Source organism: Palaemon carinicauda, chromosome 18 (genome assembly GCF_036898095.1).
Source record: "Palaemon carinicauda isolate YSFRI2023 chromosome 18, ASM3689809v2, whole genome shotgun sequence".
Taxonomy (NCBI): Eukaryota; Metazoa; Arthropoda; class Malacostraca; order Decapoda; family Palaemonidae; genus Palaemon; species Palaemon carinicauda.
In genome coordinates this window covers 3,916,241-3,943,236 of record NC_090742.1, presented here as the reverse complement: position 1 = coordinate 3,943,236, position 26,996 = coordinate 3,916,241, and the positions used below count along the sequence as shown (strand labels likewise).

Sequence of the window (26,996 nt, the reverse complement as noted above, 5' to 3'; positions counted from 1 at the left end):
ATACTCTTTATAACATAATCAGTAACCCTTTTACCCCCAATGGATGTACTGGTACGTTTCACAAACCTCATCCCTTTACCCCCATGGACGTACCAGTATGTCCTTGCAAAAAACTGTTTTTTACATTTTTTTGCATATTTATGATAACTTTATGAGAAACTTCAGGCATTTTCCAAAATAATGAGACCAGCCTGACCTCTTTATGATGAAAATTAAGGCTGTTAGAGAAATTTAAAAAAAAATATATTGCAAAATGTGCTTGAAAAAAAAAACGCCTAGGGGTTAAGGGTTGGAAAGTTCCAAATAGCGTTGGGGGTAAAATTTTTAATAGAGAGAGGAAATGGAGCCACTTTTCACTGCACTTGAAATACAGAACAATTGTGTATGTTTGAGAAGAGTGAAGTATAAACCAAGTAGTAAAAACAAAAACTTAAATGGAGTCAATATTATGAGTTGCCAAAGAGGTCAGGTGAAAATGACAAACCTTGATCATCATGCGATTTGTATTAGATCTGTGATAAAAAGTTATAATTATGACCTTCCGTATAAAGAAAAATTACAGAATATGAAACTATTAGTAATAACTATTACATATGGGACAAAAGCCAGAACTCTATTTGGCAAATGAGCGTCTTCACTACACTCGATTATGAATAGGATACTGTTTGCAGATAGCTGAACAAACCTTCTTTCCAAAAACAATCATTTTTATTTGGATGGATGGTAGCATTCATGACTACAATACACTGAAACATCTTTAAACAAAAAAGCCTTACAATAGCATGCAAGTCCTAAACCCATTTACAGAAGGTCCCCAACTCACAAACATCCGGAGATACAAATGCAAATCCGATTAAAATTAACAAAGATAAGAAAAAGAAATACTCTAATAAAAAAATATTACATCATTCTATACAGTAAGCAAAACAACATCTGTAATAACCCGACATCTATTTCATATGAAACCTGACTATTTGTTGACTTTTGTTGCTGAAAATCATGGACATAGGATTCAGGTTAGGACTACCCTAGGCCAAAATTTAACAAAATTCGACTTACAAAGAGCTTCTTGGAACCTATTTTGTAAGTTGATGACCTGAACACTGAAATATCCTTAAAAAAAGCCCCACTTATAATTGCCCACAAGTCCTAAATGCAATTATATATCTTCACCACTTTCCTGCAAATGGATTCTTTTTACCTTTTTACAATACAGTATCTACATGATGTACAATACAGTACATCTGTTTAGTTGTTACACATGACCATATAAGTCATGATCTTATACACAACACTAAGTAACTTATTTTCTACTAGAAACTCAAATACTGTACCTGAATATCATTAGCACACCTTGGTGCAGATGATGAGGTTACAACACAGATGCCCATAATAAAGACAGCATCCATAGTTGCTATTCTGGTCAGTTTCTCACTTAATTCCTCAGATAAAGAATGCACACAAAAGAAATATTCCAAGAAGTTAGCCAACTAGAGAAGGATAGAGAAGTCCAATAGACCACAGCCTGCTTTTTTGCATGATGTCAATGAAGTACCACAGGGCAAGTGCTGGGTGCAGGCCAGGCCAAAGAAAGGACCAGTACTAACAATGTATTTTTAAGATCACATCCTGTCTACTAAGGCAGTGCTGCTGCCACTGAGGATACACTCCTTCCAATTTAAATTACACAGTTTTCTCGCAGAACCTTTCATAAGCCATACATTTCAGAAGTCAACAGAAAAACATAACCAGGAGAAGAGGCGGCAAGAGAATTTTTGACAATGCCATCTGTGGCACCAAACTGATGGTAGTCCATATATGTTTTATAAAATCTACGAAGTACAGTATGCATTCTGGCAAGAAAACCTTGTGAGGAATACCTATACTGGTGCTAATTCCATCCACCCTTAGAAATAAATCTTTAAGGATGATAAACGACAAAATCATCTTGCAAAATTTCAATAAAGGGAGGCTTTCTTAGAGTTAAAATGTTTGCTTGTGATTGAAAAGGTTGTTCAAGGTTAAAAAGGAAATAAACTCAATAAATTAATTCTGTGAAGGTGCAATTCTAGTGGGGACAAAGATCTGGTAACTCATCAGTCTTCCCCAGACAAATTCAACCTCGAGACGAGTCAAACCGTGCCCTCTTTAAAGGGGTATATGGTGTACCAAAAGTGCCAAGAGGTTTCAAAATACCTAAAGAACAATAAGCAAACGAGTCCTTGTGAAGAGTAAAAGCCAGTCTCCTACTTAAAGACTCAAGTGCTCAACAAATTTTTAACAAAGGACAGCGTCTTCTCTTTCAAGATGGCTAAGAATCACTGGACCATAGGGGGGCACTGAATAAGAAGCTCAAATCACAAGAATCAAGTTGTCTGTAAGACTCGACAAACCTTTAGTAGGACCCGAGGATCAGTCCCTAGAATCCAAAAACTGATTTACTTTAATCAAGATGTACTACTCTTACAATAACTGAAGAGTGACATCACGGGCATGGCTATCCTTTTAGGACCAATGTTATTTGCACCCATACGACTGAAAACGATGGCAATCAGCAAACAAGGAAAACCGAGTACCGTAGTTCTGGAGATGAAAAGTTATCTATCCTTGAAGACTTCAATATTCTGAGGGGGAGGGTGGACATACACATCTATAGTACTGGCAGATAGAGAGAGGAAGGCTAAGGAAGAATTGAAGTAAAATGAATAATACAGAACTACTAAGGAGATGGCAGTATTGAGACATCCATGAGAGCAGGAGGAGGAGTAGTTTGGAAAATACAGTACACCAATGACCCGCTACATGAATGAGTTCCGTTCTTGAAGAAACGTTTGTTAAGTGATAATTCGTCCATCGCAGTGCATTTTCCAATTGACTTCCTTTATAAACATTGAGATACAGTACGTTCCTACGAGTTCAACAAAGTTCACCCGAAATAGGGGAATAATTGCACCTCAGAATGTACATCGAGGCAAATACTTGTTCTCTGCTTTATCATAAAACCAACATAAGCTAATACAACCTCAAAAACCACTTCTGAAACAGAATTATATAAACAAAAGTCAAATAATCCAAAACTGAAATTAAATCCAGAATGCCTGCAAATTCAAATATGACCATATTAAGAACACCTCACCTATCTAGAAATGGGAGGTATTCCTTGTACTCCTTTGGTTTCAGATGTGGTCCAGTGATGAAGTGTCTGAAAACACCAATACGGTCTGCCCTACCATAATTGCCTCATGGCCTTACTTCACAATATCAAGGGATAACAAATATTTAAAACCAATTATCCGAATCTAACCTCATTTAGATAACTGGCAATTTAAAGTACTGTACTGTAACTAATAAATAAATTAACCATTACTTTTAGCTAAAACCTTCAAACTAATCTTATATACTGGTATCTTTTAATACCAAGGATGCCAAATTATTAAAAGAATAACATTAAGATAATCTAAGTTCCTTGCCGATGGGTAACAAGGCATGAAACACATCGTAACCCAGGACTAAAATGATATTTTAATTATAAAATAAATTTTTGAATATACTTACCCGGTGAATATATAATAGCTGCAACTCTGCGGCTCGACAGAAAACACACTAAAAAAACTCGCGAGTGATCGCTATGAAGGTTGCGGGTGTGCCCACCAGCGCCAACTGTCGGCCAGATACCATTCTTGTATGTAAACAAAACCTTCAATTCTTCTCGTCCCGCTGTGTCTCTATTGGGGAGGAAGGGAGGGTCATTTAATTTATATATTCACCGGGTAAGTATATTCAAAAATTTATTTTATAATTAAAATATCATTTTTAAATATTTAACTTAGCCGGTGAATATATAATAGCTGATTCACACCCAAGGAGGTGGGTAGAGACCAGAGTTAATTATGTTTACAGCGTATAAGCTAAGAGTTTTTTCATTTTGACAGTTATCAATATAACAAAACCAAAATAAATAGGTACCTGGTAAGGAAGTTGACTTAGACAATTACTCTGCCTTGTAAGTCTGTCTTCCTCACGGAGCCCAGCGATCCTCTTAGGATGCTGACAGACTCCCAGGAGCTGAAGTATCAAGGGCTGCAACCCATACAACAGGACCTCATCAAACCCCTAATCTGGGCGCTCTCAAGAAATGACTTGGACCACCCGCCAAATCAACCAGGATGCGAAAGGCTTCTTAGCCTTCCGAACAACCCAAAAAACAATATTAAAAACATTTCAAGAGACAGATTAAAAGGATATTGGAATTAGGGAAGTGTAGTGGTAGAACCCTCACCCACTACTGCACTCGCTGCAACGAATGGACCCAGTGTGTAGCAGTCCTCGTAAAGAGTCTGGACATCTTTTAAGTAAAATGACGCGAACACTGACTTGTTTCTCCAAAAAGTCGCGTCCATAATACTTTGCAGAGATTTATTTTGCTTGAAGGCCACGGAGGTTGCTATATCTCTAACTTCGTGCGTCTTAACCTTAAGCAAACATCGGTCTTTCTCATTCAAGTGAGAATGAGGTTCTCGTATTAAAAAAATCTGATAAAATATGACAAAGAATTCTTTGCCATAGGCAATGAAGGTTTCTTAACTGAGCACCATAATGCCTCAGATTTCCCTCGTAATGACTTAGTACGAGCTAAATCGAACTTAAGAGCTCTAACAGGACATCATACTCTTTCCAGTTCGTTGCCTACGATCTCTGATAAGCAAGGAATATCAAAAGATTTAGGCCAAGGACGAGAAGGCAGTTCATTTTTGGCCAGGAAACCAAGTTGAAGTGAACAAGTGGCTTTTTTCTGTAGAAAAGCCGATGTTCTTACTGAAGGCATGAAGTTCACTGACCCTTTTAGCCGAAGCCAAGCACACTAGGAAAAGTGTCTTGAGGGTGATATCCTTCAGGGAGGCTGAATGTAATGGCTCAAACCTGTCTGACATGAGGAACCTTAGGACCACGTCTAAGTTCCATCCAGGAGTTGCCAAACGACGTTCCTTAGAGGTCTCGAAAGACTTAAGGAGATCTTGGAGATCTTTATTGTTGGAAAGATCTAAGCCTCTATGTCGAAAGACCGAAGCCAACATGCTCCTGTAGCCCTTAATCGTGGGAGCTGAAAGGGAGCAAACCTTTCTCAGATGTAAAAGAAAATCTGCGATTTGGGCTACAGAGGTACTGGACGAGAACACAGATGCTGACTTGCACCAGTCTCGAAAGACTTCCCACTTCGACTGGTATACTCTAATGGTAGAAGCTCTCCTAGCTCTTGCAATCGCACTGACTGCCTCCTTCGAAAAGCCTCTAGCTCTTGAGAGTCTTTCGATAGTCTGAAGGAAGTCAGACGAAGAGCGGGGAGGCTTTGATGGACATTCTTTACGTGGGGCTGACGTAACAGATCTACCCTTAGAGGAAGAGGAAGACTTCTTGGAAAGTCTACCAGCCATTGAAGTACCTCGGTGAACCACTCTCTCGCGGGCCAGAGGGTAGCAACCAACGTCAACCTTGTCCCTCCGTGAGAGGCGAACTTCTGCTGTACCTTGTTGACTATCTTGAATGGTGGGAATGCATATAAGTCCATAAAAGATCAATCCAGTAGAAACGCGTCTATGTAGATTGCTTCTGTATCTAGGACTGGAGAGCAAAAGATTGGTAACCTTTTGGTCAACGAGGAGGCAAAGAGGTCTATGGTGGGTTGACCCCAAGTAGCCCAAAGACTCTTGCCCACGTCCTTGTGGAGGGTCCATTCCGTGGGTATCACCTGACCCCTCCGACTGAGACAGTCTGCCAAGACGTTCAAGTCCCCCTGGATGAATCTCGTCAACAGGGAGATGCCTCGAATTCTTGACCATAAGAGAAGGTCCCTTGCGATCTCGAGCAGCGTGAAGGAGTGTGTGCCTCCTTGCTTGGAGATGTACGCCAAAGTTGTGGTGTTGTCTGAGTTGACCTCTACCACTTAGTTTCTAAGATGCTTTTTAATATCATCAAGGCCAAGTGGACTGCTAATAGCTCCTTGCCGTTGATGTGCATGCTCTTCTGACTTGAGGTCCACAGACCCGAGCATTCCCGACCGTCCAGGGTCGCACCCCAACCCAAACCCGACGCGTCTGAGGACAACACGTGGTTTGGGTTCTTGACTGCTAGGGATAGTCCCTCTCTCAGACTGATATTGCTGTCCCACCATTTCAGGCATGCCTTTATTGGTTCGGAGACTGGGAATGATACCGTCTCTAATGTCTTGTCCTAGTTCCAGTGAGAGGCTAGATGGAACCGGAGAGACAGAAGGGGTAGTCTCCCTAGTGAGACAAACTGCTCCAGGGATGAGAGAGTCCCTACGAGACTGTTCCAACTCCTGACTGAATAAACGTTTTCTTTTCAGCATTAGTTGGACTTCGAGCAGGGCTTGACTGCGAATCTCCATCCCCAAAAATAGAATAATCTGGGATGGGATCAGTTGGGACTTTTAGGTTGACCACAAGTCCCAACTCCCTGGCCAGACTCAACGTCCAATGTAGATCCTGCAGACAGCGAAGGCTGGACGATGCTCTGAGAAGCCAGTCGTCCAAGTACAGGGAGGCTCGGAGCCCCGATAGATGGAGGGATTTTGCCACATTCCTCATGAGCCTTGTAAACACGAGAGGCGCAGGACTGAGGCCAAAGCACAGGGCTCGAAACTGGTACCCCACATTCCTGTAAACAAACCTCAGAAACGGTTGGGAATCCGGGTGTATAGGAATGTGGAAGTATGCCTCCTGAAGGTCGAGAGAGACCATCCAGTCGCCTTCCATAAATGCTGTCAAGACAGCCTGGTAGACTTCATCGTGAAATTTGTCTTGACAATGAACACATTGAGCGCACTTGCCTCTTACGTACTCCTGCAGTGAACATGGCTGCCAAATCATGGAGCCATCCCTGAGGGACTTGTTCCTGCAGAGAACGTGGCTGTCAGATCATTGGAGCCATCCCTGAAAGCCTTGTTTATGCATGACATAATTGTACAGCAAAACTTCAAAGGCTCGAAAACAGCTGTGAAGTTGACCTGTAAAATCTTGGAGCGTCTCATGGCCAGGCGCCAGGGAGAGTCTATGAGGTTTGAGAAGTCTATCTGGGCAGAGGCAGGAACTCCCAAGCCGAGAACTTCTCTCGTGTCATATCAGACTCTCGCTCTATAAGTCAGTTTAAAAGAATGGAAAGCAAAGGCTGTATCCCCCAAACTCCTCCTGGTGATAAACCAGTCGCCTAGCAAACGTAAAGCTCTCTAGGAGAGCGAGAGAGCACTAGCTTATAAAACAACGGCTTCGAAGTAGCTAGGCCTAGTGTAAGCTCTGACGTTTAGGCGAACGAGGAGCAGCAGTTACAAAAAGATCCGGACAAAGATCCTTAAAAATCAGCATGATTTATTTAAAGTCCATAGAGGGCTAAGCAGCTTTAGGCTCCTCTCCGTCTGACAGAGTCCTCAAGGGAATATCAGTAGGAGGGGGAACAGCAACTTCCTCATCTGAAGAAACCTTGTCCGATAAAAGCTGAGTCTCAAGCAAGGGAGAGACCTACCGTGGTGACAATGCTTTACAAGCAGAGTCCACACGCACTGGTGCAATAGTAGCGGACCAGGACGCAACGTCATGTAACTGCTTGACAGTCTGTGAACTGTCAACAACAACAGGTGCGAGAGATCAGGACGCAACGTCATGTAACTGCTTGACAGTCTGTGAACTGTCAACAACAACAGGTGCGTGAGGACGCACAGCGTCCACTCGAGACTGCTTTGACCGCCTAGACTGAGCAGTCAAAACAACTCTAGAATGCGGAGGTTGACGCTCAGTGTCAAAACAAGTCAACTCCGATTGTTAGCGAACGTCCTGAACGTCAACAGGAGCATCAGCAAGTGGCCTAACGTCCAAATGTGGCTGAAAATCCACACGAGACCGCATCGAGTGTGGTTCTAAACAACCTGACTGACGTGACTTAGCTACGCCAACGTCAACAGGACGCACAAAGGAACGTTAGGGTGGCTGAAAGCCAGGATCTCGATGAGATAAACGGCTAGGCTCAACGGACTTATCGGCTGAATAGTCTTCCATAAGGGAGGCAAGCTTATTCTGCATGTCTTGCCGTACAACCCATTTAGGATCAACGGGAATGGTTGCGGTAAGAGACGAGGGTAACGTCTGTGACCGCAAAACCTTGCCTACAAAGACTCTCGGAGTCTGTGTTACGCTTTTGTTAGGCGGCGAGCAGTCTTCCGATGACTGCATAGGGTCAGAGCTGTCCTAATGGTTAAAACCAGGACGCTGGACCTGTCCTGAAAGGACTGACTTTCGCTTAAAGGGCCTCGAAACCTTGTTTCACGGTTTCTTATGCGAAAAGCCTTCGGATGACGAGGAGAAAATCGTCTCTCTCGCCTTATGGTAGAGGTGATCTTGGTAAGATACACCCGATACCATAGAGGGAACGTCTGTTCGCTGATCAAGGCCTCTCGAACCCATAAGTCGTACGACATTACTTCTCCCCTGGGCTTGGGAGCTTGCAAGAGGTCCCGGACTAGGCGAACGACAGGCACGAACAGACGAACCCTCGGTCGCAACACTGATAACACTTTGCGCAATATCACTTTATCACTACGATTTTCTGTTTTGCACTTATTTCACTGATCTTTTAACAATGCACATCAGGTATGAATAAAACTGATTTCTACCTGAAGCACGCAATTCTACCCTCATCAAAAGGTTGTAATTGCGAAATCAGTCGTATAATGCAAGCACATTAATACCAGCAAAAAACAGTAAACATATTTTAAGATAAAAAATTCAGTGGCTGGGGAAGAGACTAAACACTAGTTCATTCAAAACTACGTTTTCAATCTCTCACCGTACATAGCCTTGGGACGAGAATAAAAAACTAAAAACGTTTTATCCTTTCTCCCCGTATAGAGACTAGGGACGAGAGTAACTCGAGAACAACGTTACCCGGTTCTCGAGTAACGTTACCCGCTTGGGACGAGATAAAGAACGGAACGTTTTCTCTCCTCTCTCTCCCTCCGTCTCTATCTCTCTCTCTCTCTCTCTTGATTTCGCACCTAAGAGAAGAGCCCACTTACGTTTCGTCAAAAAAACAGGTTATTTGACCAAAGGAAAAAACTGAAAGGTTTTTCAATTAAAAAGTTCCTTTACAATAGAATTTAAAACATTTAAGCTTTGAAAGAAGAATGAACAAAACGTCAGAATCGATTTACTCTTTCTGCAAAGTGAAACCGTGATACTCTCTCTCTCTATCGTAACGATAGAGCGCAAACTGCGTAGCATAAATAAACTAAACGTTAGTTCATCTTTGAAACAGTACGAAGACTATTCAAAGAAAATCTTTCATAAAATATCTATTAAAAAATATTCATTTAATAAGTTTTAAATCATTAGCTCTTTAAAAGCTATTTACGATTGAAAGGGCTCAACGTTGTTTAACTTCGGTTTCCAAGTTAGGACCGCCTACTCTCAGGAAAGGTCGCATATAAACAAATCATTAAAATTTATTTTGATGTTTATTATAAATGGAAAGCTAATCGAAGAGGCCTAATAAAGGCGGTTGAGATATAAAATATATAGAGGAAAATCTATAATTAATTTATAACGTGATAAGATAATTGCTAAAAGCCTAAACACACTTCCGTCTAAGGGAAGGGTCGGCCATTTAAAAGTCAAAGAAAGTCCATACTCTCTTTGTAATCAAAAATTAAATCTATCCAAAAACGAGTTCAAGATTTAAGATGAAGATAAAACACCTGCACTGCGAAAGCTCAAACCAAAATGAAGTACTTCACCAAATATGTTGAGAAAACTCCAGGTTCTACAGCGAGTATTCATACGTCTTGTCGTCAACGTCGACAGAGAAGAATTGAAGGTTTTGTTTACATACAAGAGTGGTATCTGGCCGACAGTTGGCGCTGGTGGGCACACCCGCAACCTTCATAGCGATCGCTCGCGAGTTTTTTGAGTGTGTTTTCTGTCGAGCCGCAGAGTTGCAGCTATTATATATTCACCGGCTAAGTTAAATATTTAAAAATGGTAATGATCCGTCTAGCACGATAAAAGGCTTTAGCACTAAACGGGAACTTGAATTACCAGCCTTACTCTGATAAGGACTATTTTCGAAGGGAATTCAAAGAATGTAAACAATATTCATTTCAGGTCCTGGTTAAGCTTATAAGCTTAATTCATTCGTGAATCTTTCTTAAGCATATTTAGGAGTTTCTGTACTTAAGGATCTAAGGCATATATAAGTCAAAACTCAAGATCAAAATTACTACTTCACAAAATATATCCAAATTAAAAAGCAGTTTTACTTGTTACTAAGATAAAGATTTTCCAAATGTCATACATAATAATTACTAGTACTTTCGATGTTATTCTTCTACAAACGGTATGATTACATTACCATAGCTGTAATACCTACAACTATAATGCTTATACTATGATACTATAACTAGATAATTCAATTTAAAGGGTAACAAAATTTAAATTGCACCACTGAATCACTGAATTACAATACCTCTGCGGCCTAATCCAAGTGTATCATCCAGTAAAAGTATAGTTGCTGCCATGCATTGTCTGGCTAGAGGAGAATAAATATGAAGAAAATGAGAGAAGCTAACTCTTCTATAAAATCAACTTCAAACACAGCAAGTGTTTATCATTACTCTTCCATTATTTGATATGCTTTCATTAAACTAATAATATCATAGTATCACATACATAATGCTATATTTCCTCTTCTGAAAGTCACACTGCCTTGTTAGTAAAGTGTAGCGTGCAACTTAGGCGACCTATTGAGTAATGATACCTCTCTTAATTCATAAAGCGTTATCTTATTACAAGTGCAAGACAAAATGTGCTTGAGTCAATTATTGCATTTTATTCTTAACTTTCCTGCTATATGAATTCTAATCATTTATTCAGTGGGCAAACATTGCAGAATATCATCATCATAAAATAATTTACCAAGACCAGTAAGCCACAGTCATAAACCCTTCAGAGGGACTCGCCAGAATGACTTTCTAACCCATAAAGTAGAGAATTTATTGCCAAAAGAAAAAATAAAATTGTTCTCCTGATATTATTCTATAAGAGAAACCAGCTGCCCAAATAATAAAAAATGACAAATTTGGAGATAATTTGTATTTTTCCTAACCATACATACCTTAGCTATTTACATTGGGTATTACTTTCAGCGTAGCTGAAATGACAAGCCATTAGATTTTAACGAGGGTTTCCTACCCCGCGCTAGTTAGCAGGGGTAGGGGGAGGGGTAGCTTGCTACCCCTCCCTCCCTCACACACCGGTGAAATGTCTCACTTCACTTAGAGGTAGGACTTGACTTGGGGGATAGGGCTGGCGAGCAAATATGTGTAAATAGCTAAGGTTTGTATGGTTAAGAAAAATACAAATTATCTCCGAATTTGTCATTTGTTCCGAACCGAAATACAAACCACGCTAATTACATTGGGTGATTAACCCCTTAGGAAGGGTGGAAAGTCCCCAGCCATACTGGCTTTGGCTTACCCGGGACTCAGAATCCGAGTGAATCGCACTCGAGAAAAGGAGTCCCTGCACTTCACAAGTTCCTTGCTCCGCAAGGAAACGTGTGGCCTACATAAGCTTGTGCGTGAAGGAAGAAAGTGTAATCCGTCCTAGGCAGTTGACCTGGAGTTCCAGAAGGAACTTTGGGTTAGGACGTTCCCAATACCACCTCGTCAGGGTATGGGGGACGCGACAGTATTGACTCGATACTCGGAACACAAAGAAGCATGGTTTACCTGCAGAGGTTTGAGGTCAGCTATGCAGAGACCAGGATGCTGCTTCCCCAGTAGAGGGGACGATGAAGAAAGAAGTAAGGGCCAGACATACTTCTTTCGTTCATGCAGACTAAAACCTGATAACAATGCCCTCAACCTTCTGCTACCTGTCCAAAAAGGAGCCTGAGGTTAGACCAGCTGTTGTGTAGCCACCACAGAGCGATAGAAACCTATCGATACTCCTGTGGGTCACGTCCTGCAGGAAGCGGGCTGCGAAGATCATTAGACGCTTCCAGACTCCAGCTTGTAACACCTGCGTCACAGAGTAGTTCTACTCGAAGGCGAAGGACATTGCGATGTATCCGACATCGTGCTGTAGGGCGACGTGACGGGGGGAGGGTCCGGATTCAGGTCGAGATGAATGTCCTTGAGTCCGAGCTGAAGAGGTATACTGGTGACTCTCCCGTGTCCTCCCTGTGCTCCCAAACCGGCTTGCACGTGAGGACAAACTGCAGCTGTTCTCAAAGATAACCCCTCGGTTCCTTTACTGGCAAGAAGGAGAAGGTCTGTGTCATCTGATATAGAACGGAGACTCGAAATCTTGAAGGAGTCGAACCGAAGGTCCAGGACTCCAAGATTCTGAGTCTAGAAAACAACTCAGGAGCGAACCTGAATGTTGCCTTCCCCATTCTCTTGAAAGGGTGGAGTTGTACGAGACCATGAAGATTGCTTACACACTGGCCGAGGCCAGAATGAGCAGGAGCACCGTCCCCCAAGACGGAATACGATCAGAGGCCTGACGTAATGGTTCTTGAGAAGATCTCTTAAGGGACTAAAGAGTCCAAACCATGCTCCATGGAGGAGGTCTCACTCCGGCTGGGGACAAGGACGTTCGCAGCTTCGCATGAGCGAAGAAAGGTCCAGCGGGAAGGAAAAAGTCTATTCCTTTCAGCCTGAAGGCCAGGGAGAGGCTGAGCGATAGGCTTCACTGCCGAGAGCGGAAAAGAGTTTCCTCCCGCCGAAAAGCAATAACTCCGTTATTGCTGAAGAGGCCTCAATGGAAGAGGTATCTCTCCCACGACACCAACCACAGAAGATTCTCCACTTCGCCTGGTAGACCCCTGCGGATGACTATCGCAGGTGACGCGACCCCCCCCTCCGCGACTGTAGCGGGTTGACTCTTCTTGAGGAGGAGGTGTAGTGTCTCCAGGCGTGAAGCTGAAGCGATGCAATGGCTCGTGAAAGATGTTGTAGTGTGGTTGCTTGAGAAGCCTGTGTCGTGGAAGAAGCTCTCCCGGGAGTTCCGTCAGGGGAAGCAGAGGGTCCGGAAACCGTTCTGCGTATAGTCACAGCGGAGCTCTCAGGGCCATCGAAAGGTTGACAGACAACCTGGTCTTGTTGAGACCTATTCTCAACAGACAACAATGGTGGGAAGACGCAGGCGTCGATGTTGTCCCACCGTCACCGGAAAGCATCTTGCCAAAGAGTCTTGGGGTCTGAGACTGGGGGGAAGAACAGCAGAAGCTTGAAGTTCCAGGTTGTCGTGATCAGGTCCCCAAGGCCAAGACTTGCTGGTTACTACAGGCCAAAGACCCCCAGGTACTCTCTATCTGTGAGGCTCTGCTCAGATAGTCGGAAAGAACATTCCTCTTCCCGGAATGAGCGAGCCGATAGTGGTATTGAGAGGACCTCGGATCATCTCAGTATCTCTACTGCAAGATGCGAAAGTATGAAAATGCGCCTCCCTGCTGGTTGGAATACGCCAGTACCATGAAGTTGTCGCGCACGGAGCGACTCGGCAGGATCTATAGGATCTGTAGAGGGGCCAGACTACGGCCCCTAAGCCTGCCTGAATGATGGGGAGGTACCCTTCAGGTCCTGACCATAGGCCTGAACCGGAACATGCCCCCCCCCCCCCCCCCCTTCTTTGACGAGTCCGAGAACAGCGTCAAATGTGGGGAAAGGACAAGAATATCCACTCCCATGCAAGAGGTTCCATAGGTCAACACCCATTTCCGGTCTAAACATTCCGCTGGTCCCATAGGGACCAGAAAGTCTGGTTAATCGTTGCTTGGATACCACCGGAACTTGGGCCGCCTCACAGGGAACTTATCCTGCTGCGACCGTTCGAAACTAGACGGGTCAATGAGGAAAAGGGACCCAGGAAACGTTCCTAGATAGGGCTGAAAGCTCTCCTTGACTGAGAACAGGTACTGCGACTCTCTTCAGCCTTGCCACAGTCAACTGAAGGGAAAGCTCGAAGAAGGAGTCAATATCATGGCTAGATACTCCAGATGTTGAGGCAGAAGTAGAGAAGGCTCCTAGCAAATTACGATGATCCCTCACTCTTGGTTAAGACCCGGAAGCTTGTCCCGGTGTTGAAGAAGGTCGAACCACAGCCTACGGGAGTTGACCAGACCTCCAAAAAGCGAAGGAGGCGGAAGCTTGCTCCTGAGCGGCCATGAGGAAAGCAGGGAGAGTTCTCTGGGGAAAAACCTGCGATGCCGCGGCGGGATCGCCACACCGCATCTTAAGCAGGAAACACCTGTAGTCTAGGCTGGATTCCAAGAGCTTCCTGAAGATGGATGGAATGGAACCTTGAAGTACCCGTCCTTCCGATCTAGGGCCTAAGGAGTCCTGCAGCCTCGTTACCAGTCTGATCGACTCTGCTGTTCCACGCTGGACGAAGTTTGTTCGACAAACTTGATCAGAGCTGAGAGGTCGATGACGGAACTCCCGTCTCAGATGCTTTCCCAGAAGAAAGGATCGACTGAAGAAGCCGGGGGGAAGCCGTCGACGACCCTATGGAGGACCTTCTCCTAAGGCATGGATCCTTCTGCCCAACAGGCAAACCTCTTGCCGACCCCATGGCATAGAGGCTCAATGACACTGGATTCGCTGACAGTGAAGGAGAGATGGTAAGAGCGAGGCGCGATATCCTTGGCTGATCACGGAGATCGTGCAAAATCGGCATCGGGATGCTGTTATCCGGACGTGTAACCTTAGGCATCCCCCCAGCGTGAGACCTGCAAGGGGGATTGCCAATCCTAGAGTTTGTGAACTCTGCCGCTCCCTCTAGGATTATGGCCCCCCGGGAGAGTCTCCCGTGCTACCTGTCCCTGACAGGAGGGGACTGCTATTGTACACCTTGTCTTAGCTGCCGTAGCAGGTTCCGATAACTTAGGCTGACGAGGCTGAATGAAGAGGTGTCAGAGGCCTGCAGGGTCTGGAAGTAAGCGCCTTGGAGGAGTGAAAACGGAATTCGACTTCCTCCTCACAACAACTGTCCATTTCTCTGTCCTTGGGCTCAAAACAGGCTCTTCCCAAGGATGGAAGAGTGTCTGAGCTTGTCGACATTCACGGATGAGACACCCGAGAGGAAGCCCTCGGACACTGCGCCTAGATGCTCCAACATCGAGGTTGCCCGCAAGTTCGAAACTTGGCGACGGAACGCAAAGGTGCTTGAGCCCGAGAGGAGGAAAGTACCCATGATCTTCCTGGGGCTTCCTAGTACAAAACCTCGGGTCGCAACCGAGGAGGGAAAGGCCTGGTAAGCCCCTTCCACGAGAGGTGAAAAGGAAGGGCTAAACCAGTCACCCCTTGCCCGACGGAGAAATCCCAAAAGGAAAACTCCCTGGCAAGACTCTTCCAGGGAATGACGAAGAAAAAGGACTAACCCAGGTTCTGGAAAGAAGAATGTTGTACAGACCTCCCTGAAGATTCTTCCTGCTCTAGCACGAGCCATGCTCTGCGTTTACGGGGTGAAGACCGTGTTCTGGAAATACGTGCTCCAGAAGACTCGCCAGGCTGGCCGTGTTGCGAAACCCCAACGGGAATCACGGTCGCAATTGCCCTAGCGCTCGCGCGATGGTAAATCAATGGTTCGCGCGTGGGCAAACGTGGAAATGCCCGTGCGCGGGCACGCAGGAGCACACACGAAAGTGCGCGAGGGAGCGCAGAAGGAGGGCGGCGTGGTTGGAAGGGCGAGAGCTGGCGGTCGGAATCCGATTGCACAGGTGAGCGATGACACATAGGCAAGCGATGGCTTACTGCAGGAATCGAGCTGGCGCTCACGCGATGGAAAACCGTTGGATCGCGCGCGGGCGAACATTGGTGCGCATGTGCGCGGGCGAACATTGGTGCGCATGTGCGCGGGCGAACATTGGTGCGCATGTGCGCGGGCGAACATTGGTGCGCATGTGCGCGGGCGAATATTGGTGCGCATGTGCGCGGGCGAACATTGGTGCGCATGTGCGCGGGCGAACATTGGTGCGCATGTGCGTGAGCGCGCATGCGCGCGGGCACGTAGGCGTGCGGTCGCGCGGGCCTGTGGTCGCGTAGGCACGTGGGCGCGCAGCCGAGTGCAGGCGGTCGGGAGACCGATGGCGCGTAGGCGGGCGATGGCGCGTTGACGAGCGATGGCGCGTCTTGGCGAGCAATGGCCTGTAGGCGAGTGAAGGCGCGTTGACAAGCGATGGCGCGTTGACAAGCGATGGCGCGTTGACAAGCGATGGCGCGTTGGCGAGCGGTGGTGCGTTAACAAAACGCTAGCGCACGGGCGAAAAATCGCACGGGTGCGTAGATCGCTGACGCGTAAGAAACTAGGGACGGTTGACGGCGAGCGCTGATGCGAGCTGTCAATCAGGCGATCCTGGACGTTCAGGAACACCGTTGGCGCCCATTGGTGCGTGGCAGGAAAGAGCGCGCAGATGTGCGCTGGCGATTTGAAGAAAGCTGGCGCACAAAAGGACAGAAGTAAAAGTGAGCGTCAGCGAGCAGGAGGAAGATCTACGGCAAGACTCGGCTACCGGAGATCGTAGTCCACAGCAGGCGAGCGCTAGATCGCTATTGATGGTGTCCAGGGAACCTGTAACGCGTGTAATATCGATAGCGAGCAGGCGATCGATGATGTGTTGGTGAACGCCGGTGTGTTGGTGAACGCCGGTGTGTTGGTAAACGCAGGCGCGTAGGCAAGCGATGGCGCGTTGGCGCATGGTGGTGCTTGCGCGTAGGCGAAAGATCACGCGGGCGGTCAGGAGATCGCCGATGTTCAGGGGATCGCTGATGCGCTGGGGATCGTTGATGCACTGGGGATCGTTGACGCACAGGAGATCGCTGATGCGCTGGGGATCGTTGACGCGCAGGAGATCGCTGACGAGCAGGAGAACGTTGACGCGTCTGTGGTCGCTGGCGAGCTGGAGATCGCTGGCGAGCAGAAGGGCGACGCGTGGAATCCTGTGCGTACAGTAGCTTTAGAAGCACGCGTAGGCGACCGCGAGCGTTGCTGCGCTGGAACAGGCTGACGAGCCGGAACGCAAGGGCGAGGAGAGAAGTCCTTGTCCAAGACCTGAACCGAAGCTCCAGGTCGCGCGGGCGAACGTGGGCGCACAGGCCGCGTATCAGGAACTGGGAGCGCAGGTGCGCTCTGACGGGCAGGAGATCTAGAGCGCTCAGGAGACCGATGGCGCGCAGGGCACACAAAAGGAACAGCAGGATGTTCGGAGTCCTCAGGAGAGCGCTGGCGAGCAGAGGGGCGATGATCATCAGGAGAGCGCTGGCAAACAGGAGAGCGCTAGCGATCAGGAGAACGCTGACGAGCAGGAGAGCGCCTGTGCGCTAACACTGCAGAAGGGCGCGCAGGGGAACCCTGACGCGCAAGGGAAGCACCCATACTGTGGGAGGCAACCCTTTGCCCCGAAGGGACCATTGCGCGTCGGATGACGAGGTCAGACTGCTGTCCATCTACACCAGGGGTGGAAGGTCTGGAAGGCGCTGGAGATCGATTCCCGGAGAGATCTAAGCAGGAAGGAGCTGCAGGCTGCATACGACGAGGAGAAGATTCAAATAGGCGCCTCTTAGCACCCTTATAGGGAGACGGGAGGCCCTTACGACGTAGCAGACGGTGAGCCTTACGGCGAAGGGGGCCAACAGCAACAAGCAGCAGAAGAGTCCTCCGAAGAGGAGTCTCTATGAGTGACCTCCCTCGTGAACGAGAGAGAAACACTTCGTAGAAGAGACGGGTCAGCCAGTGACCTAAAAAGCGCAATCCTCCGAAGAGGGGCTCCTGCAGTTGCCCAGCCCCTCGAGCGTAACTGCAGGTGCGACCGCTCAGCACCAAGAGCATAGTCGGACTAAAAGGAGATCCCCCCAAAGGGAAAAAAACTCAAGCCTGGACAGGAAAACTTCCCTCGGAAGGAAAGTTACCCACCCAAGGAGGCGAGGCTCCAGAGTGTTCTAAAATGAACTGGAGAGCTGTCAGTCGTCACGGGAGTACTTCCAGGAGAAGGAGACACGCCCCTGACGAAGATCTATAGGGGAGGCAGCAACAGCAGATTCCCCAGGCCTCAACAAGACAGATCGTTGACTGTGAAAAATAAAAAAAAAAAACATTAGTTAACATTCATTCCCCCGGGAAGACTCTGAAGAGGAATCCCGAGGGAAAAGAACACAAGAATTACACAACAGGCACGTGCCTTCACAACCACTTACACTCACGGAAGGAGAGCTGTACCAAACACAGAATTATAACAATTATAATTACACAAGAATTACACAACAGGCACGTGCCTTCACAACCACTTACACTCATGGAAGGAGAGCTGTACCAAACACAGAACTATAACAATTATAATTATGTAACTATGTAATTATGTAATTTAAAAATGAATGAACACTAATTAAAGAATGAAAACCCCGTAAGGAATCGTTCTACAAAAGCTGAACAACCAACAAATACAATTAGATTCATAAACTAATTTGAGACAATGTACGGCGTAGCAACCCCACCCACCCAGGAAGGAAGCTACTCAGACGTAGTAAAGGTAAAACATAGTAAAGGGTGAACGACCTCAAAAGAGAGAGAGAGAAAGACCGTAGTCAAACTCGATCACGACCCATGAAATTACACAGTGGTGGCCTAACTGCCGAGGGCTCCACGGAGATATTGTACACTACACACACAAGCACGAACTCTGAAAAGGAAACTTACTGATTTCTATACTCAAATATATACATAAACACAAAAAAATGTTTCCATATATATTGAGTACAAGAAAAGTAAGTGATTAAGTAAAGACAAAACAAATAATGACTGCCAAGCGAGGACGAAGACAGGCACGTCTGTCCATCATCCGAGCCAAAAGTGAAGTGAGACATTTCACCGGTGTGTGAGGGAGGGAGGGGTAGCAAGCTACCCCTCCCCCTACCACTGCTAACTAGCGCGGGGTAGGAAACTCTTGTTAAAATCTAATGGCTCGTCATTTCAGCTACGCCGAAAGTAATACCCAATGTAAATAGCGTGGTTTGTATTTCGGTTACGGAACAATTATTATTTTGTTATATGTATATTTTCCATTAAAAAAATCTAATAACCAACTCCTGTTGCTTAAAACCCAAGTAAGTGACTTTTTAAAGTCAGGACATCTCAAATCCATGGATTAAATGAGAGGTGAAATTTTAGCAAAGTAAAGTTGGATAGCAGTGGCAGAAAGGAAAATTACGAACATTCAGTGCCACTTAAGTGTCACGTACTGTATAAGGCACTCTGTAAGTGGTATGTGGTATAGCCTCCATGGGAATACTGCAGATTATTAAAGCATTAGCTGAAGCTAAAACTTTTAACTTTGATTCACCAAGCTTTCATTTTTACCTGTTTAAAGAATGACACAATACAAATGTATCATTGGCTTATTCCTTGTGCATCCATCAAGGCCTAAATGATAAATTATTGTAAGTAAATGCAAGGCAGCCACACAATTTGCCTTCAATATTAAGATGACAAACCAAATTATAACTAACAAGCAGTAATGGAACCATGACTTATGAAAGATTACCATAATAATGGCAACTTTAAGCAGTAACCCAAAAGGGGACAAAGAAATGAAGAGGTCAAGACTAAGTATTAAAAAAGTAAACAAATAACAATCTCATCTCACTGAATATGATATTACACTTAGCAATATAAATTCAATAAGATGAACAAACTGACATAAACATACACCATGGTAACTTTCACTTACTATAACATGAATAACTTAAATTCTGAACAATCTAATACCAGATGACCAACACCTCAAAGCCAGTGTAAAATGAGAAGTTTGTACTTGTAAAACCTTGCAAAATAAAAAGAAAATTGAAGTCTCTTACCATAAGGATAATCAATCTGCTGTGGAATAGCAAGAGCTGTGATTTCCTCGCCACCTTCTGAGCCACCAAGCAAGGGACGTTTCTGTTCATTAAAATTTACAACTGGTGTCCTTGATAATGCAGTGGCTAGGTAAGGACGCCACTGGACTCGAGGAAATGCTACCTCGTTCCCTCCTTCTGAAGAACACAACAAAAATAGATTACTGCTGGATTGAAGAACAATACAAGAATAGATTACTGTTGGATTGAAGAACTATACAAAAATAGATTACTGTTGGATTGAAGAACAATACAAAAATAGATTATTGTTGCATTGAAAAAAAAATACAAAAATAGATTACTGTTGGATTGAAGAACAATCGTAAATACATTACTGTTGGATTGAAGAACAATACAAGAATAGATTACTGTTGGATTGAAGACCAATACAAAAATAGATTATTGTTGGATTGATAAACAATACAAAAATAGATTACTGTTGGATTGAAGAACAATTATAAATACTACAGGAATACAAATTAATTTATTCAAAGATTTCAAGTATTAAACTTGAAGGCAATGTATCATAGCATAATACCTAAACAAATTCTAAAATAAGGGACAATTCCTCCCCACACACCATTGGATAATATAGAGGCGCTGAGAAAAGTTTTTAATATCGTTACAGTAATACCTTTACATTTATTACGCCATACAAAGACAACAGCAAAACGAACCTTCCTCTGGAATCCCCGACGAAAGGACTCTAAAGGCAGTATTTACTTTGTGCCGCATTCCTCCACTCTGCTGAATATACAATTGCTTCTGATGAACGCCAACATATAAGGCTGGTTGCTTTTGTTCATCCGTTCCCTATAAAAAATAAAGAATTAAATGTGATTATTCTTCTATGATAGCTTTTCTCTTAGTAATGTCTGTATAGCTACAGTTTTCTATTATCAAACAAGTTTCATACACCATATGCTGTAGTAACTTTCTTCCATCCATGCACACTTTTCATCATATTTCTCGAAAGGTCAAACATCTTGGCATCATGATCATCATTATCTCCTCCTACGCCTATTGATGCAAAGGGCCTCTGCCTTAGCATCAACCCTTTCAATATATTTCTTTAGTCTTTTCCATAAGTTAACATCCTGCCAGTTTCATGTGTACAATTTCTCTGATATCTCAATTCTCGATTCATCAGGGGTCAAGCCATCTCAATTTTTTAATCTTCAATCTATTTCCCAACCTCTAAACACACCTCTTCTACTTCTTTATTTCGTGACTTGAGATTTACATTCTGCTCCAACATTGAAAATCAGCCTTTAATAATATGTCATTTTCATTAGTAAAATAAATTTTTGAATATACTTACCCGATGATCATATAGCTGTCAGCTCTGCTGCCCGACAGAAAAAACCTACGGGCGGAATACGCCAGCGATCGCTATACAGGTGGGGGTGTACATCAACACCGCCATCTGTCAAGTAGGTACTCAAGTACTCGATGTCAACATAGAACCAATTTTCTCCTCTGTCCACTGGGTCTCTATTGGGGAGGAAGGGTGGGTCCTTTAATTTATGATCATCGGGTAAGTATATTCAAAAATTTATTTTACTAATGAAAATAACATTTTTCAATATTAAACTTACCCGATGATCATATAGCTGATTCACACCCAGGGGGGTGGGTAGAGACCAGCATTACATGTTGACATTATTATAAGCTAAGTATTCCGTATTTCATTTTAGCAGTTATTCAAAATAACAAGCATAAAATAAATAACTACCTGGTAAGGAAGACGACTTGAACAATTACTCTGCCTTTTTAAGTACGTCTTCCTTACTGAGCCTCGCGATCCTCATAGGATGCTGAGCGACTCCTAGGAGCTGAAGTATGAAGGGTTGCAACCCATATTAAAGGTCCTCATCAAAACCTCTAATCTAGGCGCTTCTCAAGAAATGACTTTGACCACCCGCCAAATCAAGTAGGATGCGAAAGGCCTCTTAGCCTTCCGGACAACCCAAAAATATTTCAAGAGAAAGATTAAAAAGGTTCTGGAATTAGGGAATTGTAGTGGTGGAGCCCCCACCACTACTGCACTCGTTGCTACGAATGGTCCCAGAGTGTAGCAGTTCTCGTAAAGAGACTGGACATTCTTAAGATAAAAGACGCGAACACTGATTTGTTTTTCCAATAGGTTGCGTCGAATATACTTTGCAGAGATCTATTTTGTTTAAAGGCCACGGAAGTTGCGACAGTTCTAACTTCGTGTGTCCTTACCTTCAGCCAAGCTTGGTCTTCCTCATTCAGAAGGGAATGAGCTTCTCGTATTAACAGTCTGATAAAATAGGATAAAGAATTCTCTGACATAGGCAAAGATGGATTCTTAACTGAACACCATAAAGCTTCAGACGGGCCTCGTAAAGGTTTTTAAAATAGAACTTAAGAGCTCTTAAAGGACATAATACTCTTTCTAGTTCATTTCCAACCATACGATAAGTTTGGAATATCGAACGATATTGGTCAAGGCAGAGAAGGCAGCTCGTGTTTGGCTAGAAAACCAAGTTGTAGAACATGTAGCCGTTTCGGATGAGAATCCGATGTTCTTGCTGAAGGCATGAATCTCACTGACTCTTTTAGCTGTGGTTAAGCATATCAGGAAAAGAGTCTTAAAGGTGAGATCTTTCAGGGAGGCTGATTGAAGCGGTTCGAACCTGTCTGACATAAGGAATCTTAGAACCACGTCTAAATTCCAACCAGGTGTAACCAAACGACGCTCCTTCGTGGTCTCAAAAGACTTAAGGAGGTCCTGTAGATCTTTATTGTTGGAAAGATCTAAGCCTCTGTGACGGAAGACTGATGCCAACATGCTTCTGTAACCCTTGATAGTGGGAGCTGAAAGAGATCGTTCTTTCCTCAGATATAAGAGGAAGTCAGCTATTTGAGTTACAGAGGTACTGGTCGAGGATACGGATACTGACTTGCACCAGTTTCGGAAGATTTCCCACTTCGATTGGTAGACTCTAATGGTGGATGTTCTCCTTGCTCTAGCAATCGCTCTGGTTGCCTCCTTCGAAAAACCTCTAGTTCTCGAGAGTCTTTCGATAGTCTGAAGGCAGTCAGACGAAGAGCGTGGAGGCCTTGGAGTACCTTCTTTACGCATGGCAGACGTAGCAGGTCCACCCTTAGGGGAAGTGTTCTGCGAACGTCTACTAGCCATCGAAGTACCTCGGTGAGTTATTCTCTAGCGGGCCAGAGGGAAGCAACTAGCGTCAACTTTGTCCCTTCGTGAGAGGCGAACTTCTGCAGTACCTTGTTGACAATCTAGAACGGAGGGAATGCATATAGATCTAGATGTGACCAATCTAGTAGAAAGGCATCTATATGAACTACTGCTGGGACCGGGATAGGTGAGCAAAGTATTGGGAGCCTCTTGGTCATCGAGGTTGCGAAGAGATCTATGGTTGGCTGGCCCCAGGTGGCCCAAAGTCTCTTGCATACATCCTTGTGGAGGGTCCAATCCGTTGGAATTATTTGTCCCTTCCTACTGAGACAATCTGCTATGACATTCAAGTTGCCTTGGATGAACCTCGTTACTAGTGAAAAGTCTAGACCTGTTGAACAGGTGAGGAGGTCTCTTGCGAACTCGTACCATGTCAGAGAGTAGGTCCCTCCTTGCTTGGAGATGCACGTCAAAGCAGGGTGTTGTCCGTGTTCACCTCCACCACTTTGCCTTGAAGGAGAGACCTGAAGCTTTTCCAGGTCAGACGTACTGCCAGTAGCTTCTTGCAGTTGAAATGCATCGTCCTTTGACTCGAGTTCCATAATCCCGAGCATTCCCTACCGCCTAATGTCGCACCCCAGCCTACGTCCGATGCGTCCGAGAAGAGAACGTGGTTGAGAGTCTGAACAGTCAGGGGAAGACCCTTTCAAAGGTTGATAAAGTCCTTTCACCAAGTCAGACCAGACTTTACCTTTCCGGAAACCGGGATCGAGACCGCTTCTAGCGTCTTGTCCTTTTCCAGTGAAAAGCTAGATGATACAGAAGAGGACGGAGGTGTAGTCTTCCAAGTGACACAAATTGAACCACGGATGACAGTGTCCTAACCAGACTCATCCACAGCCTGACAGGGCAGCGTTCCTTCTTCAGCATCTTCTGGATGGATAGCAGGGCTGGGGGTTGATCGTCTTGTTCAGCAATGTCCTCATCAGAGGGTTCCTCATCCGAAACTGATGAGGAAACGGCAACGGAGTGGGCAACGTCTGACTTGCTGAATCCGGTCGCACTGGTGGATGCGTGACGGAGCCGGACACAATATCATGGTACTGCTGCACAGTCTGTGAACTGTCAACCATAGGGACGCGAGGAAGTACAGCGTCAACCCGAAACTGTCTAGACTGTCTGGGTTGTGCAGTCAACCCCCTACCGGGTTGCTGAGGTTGCCGCACTACGTCACAACAAGTCACCTCTGCTGGTTGTTGAACGTCTTCCTAGTGACACACTGAACGTCCACAACCACCTCCGAGAGTCGCTTAACGTCAACGTGCGACTGGCAACCCACACTGGGTCGCATCGGTGGAGGAACCACCTCAACTGGCGGACGCGAGTAGAATACCTCAGCATCAACAGAGCGCACAACCAACCGGTAGGAAGGTTGTTGGCCAGAAGGTTCTTCTCCGTAAAAAATCCTCTATCAAGGACACAAGCTTGGACTGCATGTCTTGCAACAAAGCCCATTAGGGTCAATGGGAGCAGGTGTGGCAACAGACGGGGTTAGCGACTGAAGCGGAACCATTTACCATCCCTGGAAGCCTTGTTATGCTTTAATTAAAGTCCATAGGAGGCTAAGCAGCTTAAGGCTCCTCTCCAAATGACAGAGTCCTCAAAGGAATATCAGTAGGAGGGAGAACAGCACTTTCTCATCTACAGGAACCATGTCCGAGAAAAGCTAGGTTATCTCAGTGAGGGTCTCACTGGTGCATAAGCAGCAGACCAGAAGGCAACGTTATGTAACTGCTTGACAGTCTGTGAACTGTCAAAAACTGAACTGTCAACCACAACAGGTGCGTGAGGACATACAGCACTGGTGCATTAGTAGCAGACCAGAAGGCAACGTCATGTAACTGCTTGACAGTCTGTGAGCTGGCAACAACCAAAGCTGTGTGGGGAAGCCTCAACTCCTGACTGACTAGTCTGCTGCGGGCGAGTGGCGGTAACCACAGTGGGTTGCGGAGGCTGACACACCGTGTCAAAACACGGCAGCTTGTGGTAGCTCACGCACGGCAACGGAGTGCTCCGTGTGTTTGTGGGAGTCAGCATGCGTCTGGCAGGGTCGACTGCGCATGGGTGGAGGAGCTCTCACAACAAGAGTGTGGGAGCAGGCAGCCGCAGCGTCTGCTGGGCGCACAACCGTGGAAGGTTGTAGGCAAACGGGTGCATCGTCAACCTTCTCCGCAGTCGGAGTGTGGGAGCAGGCAACAACCAAAGCGGAGTGGTGGTGCATGGTGGGGACTGCCGTGGGTTGCGGAAACTAACGCATCGCGTCAAAACACGGCAGCTTGACTCCACCTTCCCACTGCTGATGCGGTAGCTCACGCATGTTAACGGAGGGTGCCGCACGTCGGCTAACGTCAACATGCGTCTGGCAGGGTCGATTGCGCATCGGAGGTGGAGCTCTCCGCAGCCGGAGTGTGGGCAGCTAACTGAGTCTGCATAGACTGCAGTAAAGACCACTTAGGGTCTACAAAAACGGCAACAGACGGAGCTACTGTCCGTTGTGACTGAGGGTCTAAAACAGCTGGTGCGGCAACAGACGGAGTTACTGCCTGTTGCGGTACCACCTTGCCTCTCTTGGGAGGTGTGCAGTCGTCGGATGACTGCAGCGAATCCGAACTGACCCAGTGGCTACACCTGGGCCGTTGGACTTGCACGGAAGGAACCGACTTGCACTTAAAAAGCTGCAAGATGTGGTCCATGGTTTCTTACGAGAAACCTCTTCCGCAGACGAGGAATAAATGGGCTCTCTCGTCTTTGTGTGGGTGGGGCGATCTGGGTAGATACGCCCGAAACCACGGAGGGAAAAAACGTCTGTTCATTGATCAAGGCCTGTGGAACCCATAAGTCGTTCGACATTACTTCTCCCCTGGGCTTGGGAGCTTGTAAGAGGTCCCGGACTAGGTGAACGACTGGCACGAACAGACGAACCCTCGGACGCAACACTGTAACACTTTGCGCATATCACTTTATCACTTTGATTTTCTGTTTTGCACTTATTTCACTGAAATCGAAACTTTAACTGATTTCTACCTGAAACACGCAATCCTATCCTTCATTAAAAGGTAGTAATTGCGAAAACAGTCGTACAATGCAACAGAAAAACATAAATAAAGATAAAGAATTCAGTGGCTGGAAAAGAGACTAAACACTAGATCAAATAAACTACGTTTACAATCTCTCACCGCACATAGCCTGGGAACAAGAATAAAACCCTAGAAACGTTTTACCTTCTTCCCCTACAGCGACTAGGGAGGAGAGTAAAAAACGAGAACAACGTTACCAGCTTGAACGTAACGTTTATTCTCCTCTCTCTCCCTCCGTCTCTATCTCTCTCTCTCTTTCTCTCTTGATTTCGCACCTGAGAGAAGAGCCCAATTATATAACGTTAAAACATGTTATTTGCTAAAGGAAAAAAACTGAAAGGTTTTCCAAATAAAAAGTTCCTTTAATTTAGAATTTAAACCATTTAAGCTAAGAAAGAATGAACGAAACGCTAGAATAGGTTTACTCTTACTGCAAAGTGAAACCGTGATACACTCTCTCTCTATCGTAACGATAGAGCGCATGTTGAACGTCCTGAACGTCAACAACTGCGTAGACTAAAAACTAAACGTTAGTTCATCTTTGAAAACAGTACGAGACTATCAAAGAAATTCTTTCATAAAGCATTAAAACTTAAAAAGTATTAAATTCTTTAAAGGTTAAATACGATATAACGGGCTCAATGTTAATTAACTTCGGTTCCAAGTTAGGACCGCCTACTAACAGGAAAGGTCGCATATAAACAAACATAAAAATTTATTGTTATATGTTTAT

The 26,996-nt window shown here is 45.3% G+C and overlaps 1 protein-coding gene across 1 annotated transcript in view; it reads right to left on the bottom strand.

Annotated features, from left to right (window-relative positions):
• The window catches only part of LOC137658030 (eukaryotic translation initiation factor 2-alpha kinase-like), a 63,586-nt gene extending 42,374 nt beyond the window's left edge, over window positions 1-21,212 (bottom strand). Inside the window, exons 1-3 of the mRNA XM_068392745.1 lie at window positions 21,162-21,212; window positions 20,632-20,767; window positions 19,916-20,092 (exon numbers count right to left, since the gene is read on the bottom strand). Coding sequence (XP_068248846.1) covers window positions 19,916-20,092; window positions 20,632-20,767; window positions 21,162-21,212 — 364 coding nt within the window. The remainder of the gene's footprint in view (window positions 1-19,915; window positions 20,093-20,631; window positions 20,768-21,161) is intronic.
• Between the last annotated feature and the right edge of the window lie 5,784 nt (window positions 21,213-26,996).